Below are 3,096 nucleotides of genomic sequence, written 5' to 3' on the forward strand. Positions count from 1 at the left end.
TTTTTTAACTTTTTATTTTGAGACATGGTCTCGCTTACTTGCTAAATTGCCCATGCTGGGTTCAAATTTGCCATCCTTGGGGTTGGGGATTTCGCTCAGCGGTAGCACGCTTGTCCAGCAAGCTGCAAGCCCTGGGTCTGGTCCTCAGCACCAAAAACAAAAACTAAAAAAAAACTCATCTAAAAAAAAACAAAAAAAAATTTAAAAAGAAAGAACAAAGACCGAACAAACAAACAAACACTCAAACTTGCCATCCTCCTGCCTCAGCCTCCCAAGTGCTGGGGTGACTGCCAGGTTCGCACCCCCGCTGTGGGCTGGATGTGTCTTCTCCCTCGTGTGCGCACCGGGCGCCTGGCGCTGTCATTCAGCACCGGGCTGACACTGGCCCGCGCTGCCTCGTGTGTCGCTGGCTCTCCTGGAACCTTCTGAAGCCTGGGGCCAGCGTGTCAGAAGCCGTGGGGCTGAAGGCGAAAGCGGGAGGGAGCGGCCCCTCCGGGCAGCAAGGTGACCTCAGGCCTGCGCTCGCCCAGGCCGCAGCGGCCCCTGCCCGGAGCCCGGCCCCTGGGGTCGCCCCGCGGCGGCTTTGCGGGCAGCTGGCTTCCTGGCTCCTCTTTCGCTTTGACTCCCCGGAGCGAGGGGATGTGACACTTTTTTTCTTCTTGGTTTCTTTTCTTGCTCAGCTTCAACGTGTTCCGGGGAGGGGACAGGACGGCCGGGGACGCGGCTGCGCGTGGACCTGATGCGGCGGCGGGTGGCCGGGCCGTGCCTCCTCGTCCTCCTCCTGCTGTCCCGGCAGAGTGGTGAGTCCCGCGCTGCCCCGCACTGCGCTGGCTGCGGTGCGGCAGGCTGGGGCCCGGCTGGAGGCTGGGACTCCCAGAGTGCCTCAGGGCTCTAGGGGAGGCCAGAGGGGATGCTGAACCCTCTCGGGAAGTCGTACAGTGACCTTGGGGGACTTCTCTGTCCTCTTGGTGGTCCAGGATTCCAGCCAGAGTGACGTCACAGAGCCGGGATGGACGGGAGGATGGGTGGGTGGATGGGAGGATGGGAGGATGGGAGGATGGGAGGATGGCTGGGTGGAGGGTGTCAGTTACTGTTCTCATTACTGAGACAAAATACCTGACACCCAAAGTTAAAGGAGGAAAGGTTTATTTAGCTCAGTTTGTAGAGGTTTCAGTCCGTACTTGGTTGGTTCCAAGGCAGGGTGGCACATGGCAGAGGGGCATGGCAGAGGAGAAACAGTTTACGGCGGGCAAGGCAGCAAGGGCTCTTTCTGTCCCTTGCATCTTATCTACGCTACCCGCCCTTAGGGCAGCTAGCACTCCCTTCATCCTAGCACCGGCCCAAGGATCAGTCTGTGTGTCACACACTCTAGATCCAGCCACCTCTGCAAAGCCCACCTATGACTGCAGGAGCTTTCGGGGACATCTAGACACGAGCCATAAGAGATGGGGTGGGTCGATGGGTGGATGGAGAGAAGGATGGATGGACTGATGGGCGAGTGGCAGAGAGAGATGGGTGGGTGGATGGACGGACGGGTGGGTGGATGGATGTACGGATGAATAGCCAGTTGGGTGGGTGGATGAATGGAAGGAGAGAGAGACGGGCGTGTGGATTGGTAGATGGTTCGATGAATGGGTGGATGGAAGGGGTGGGCGGATGCATGTGCGTGGACAGAGGGGTGGGCGAATGTGGCAGATAAATGGGTAGGTGGATGGGTGTGTTGGATGGATGGGCAGATGGGTGGGCTGGCAGGTTTGCTGAGTACATGGGTGGGTGGGTGTGTAGATGGATGGGTGGGCGGGAGGCTGAGTGGATGGATGGTGGCCGTGTTTCTGGCTCAGGCTTGGTCACCCCCTTCCTAGTCTTTGTTTTCCCTTCTGTGAAATGGGGCAAGCGTTCCTCACCTCCCAGAGCTCATGGGAAGAAGGCGTGGGCAGAGAGGAGCAGACCGCGGAGCGTGTGGCTCGCCGCAGCTCCTGCGCGGCAGAGCGGGGCTCCCCCTCTGTCTCCAGGGTCGCGCGAGCTGGGCCGTGGTGATGCCGGGTCTGGACCCTCACCCCTGCGCAGCTATGGCTGCTGTGTGCCTTTCTGCGGCATTCCTGCCTCTCTGGGCCTCGGTTTCCCTCTCCGTAGCGGGGCCTGCAGGGTTCGGCCTCCTCCCTCTGGCTCGATGTGCTGAATGTGTGCAAGGTGCTCGGGCAGCGCCGCCTAGCGCCTGAGCCCCGGGCCTCCGGGGACGGTGGGCCTGACCCCTCTGCAGGGCAGCTGGCTGGCGGCACGTGGCGGGATCCCCAGGGACGAAGGGGCGGCCTGCAGGCTGTGGCGGGGCCTGGGCCATCACGGACGAGAGGGGTGAGAGCGGCCAGAGCCGTCCGCCCTCAAGGCCAGCCGCATGGGCGTTTCCCGGGTGGCACCCCAGACTTCCCCAGGGACCCGGACTGCGCTCAAGGTCTCAGGGACCCATGGCCTTCTGCTCAGTCCCGCACCTGCGTCCCGAGCAGGGCGGGGACCCTGCAGAAGGAGGGCGCCAGCTCCTCAGGACCGTCCCTAGTCTGGTACAGGGCCCCCGCCTGTGCGCCCCACCGCGCTGGACTGGGCCCGGGAGCTGTCTGCAGCCCCCTGCCCTTACTGCTCTGTCCTGTTGGGCACCCAGGGGGACCCCAGCGCTGCGTCTCAGGGGCCACTGTGCAATTTCTGCTCAACCCCCAGGAGTGAGTGGGTGGATGAATGTGTAGACGGAGGAATGAATGGGAGGGTGATGGATGGTGGGTACTGGATGGATCAGTACTGGATGGGTGCTGGGTGAATGGGTGAGTGGATGAACAGAAGGATGGGGGATGATGGGTGGGTGGGTGGGTGGATGGATGGGTGGATGGATAGGTGGATGGGTGGATGGATGGTTAGATGGATGGATGGATAGATGGGTGGATGGATGGTTAGATGGATGGGTGGGTGGGTGGATGGATAGATGGGTGGATGGATGGGTGGATGGGTGGATGGATGGGTGGATGGATGGGTGGATGGATGGATGGATGGATGGGTGGGTGGATGGATGGATGGATGGGTGGATGGATGGGTGGATGGATGGGTGGGTGG

At 61.4% G+C, this 3,096-nt stretch overlaps 1 protein-coding gene across 1 annotated transcript in view; it reads left to right on the forward strand.

The window, feature by feature from the left end:
- Positions 1-229: 229 nt before the first annotated feature.
- The window catches only part of Il12rb1 (interleukin 12 receptor, beta 1), a gene marked incomplete at its 3' end in the record, with an annotated part of 22,686 nt that continues 19,819 nt past the window's right edge, over positions 230-3,096 (forward strand). Inside the window, 2 exon segments of the mRNA XM_013507268.1 lie at positions 230-504; positions 681-800. Of these exon segments, the coding sequence (XP_013362722.1) occupies positions 740-800 (61 nt within the window).

The sequence above is a fragment of the Chinchilla lanigera genome, unplaced genomic scaffold, assembly GCF_000276665.1.
Source record: "Chinchilla lanigera isolate Chin_1 unplaced genomic scaffold, ChiLan1.0 scaffold00123, whole genome shotgun sequence".
In the NCBI taxonomy this organism is placed as follows: Eukaryota; Metazoa; Chordata; class Mammalia; order Rodentia; family Chinchillidae; genus Chinchilla; species Chinchilla lanigera.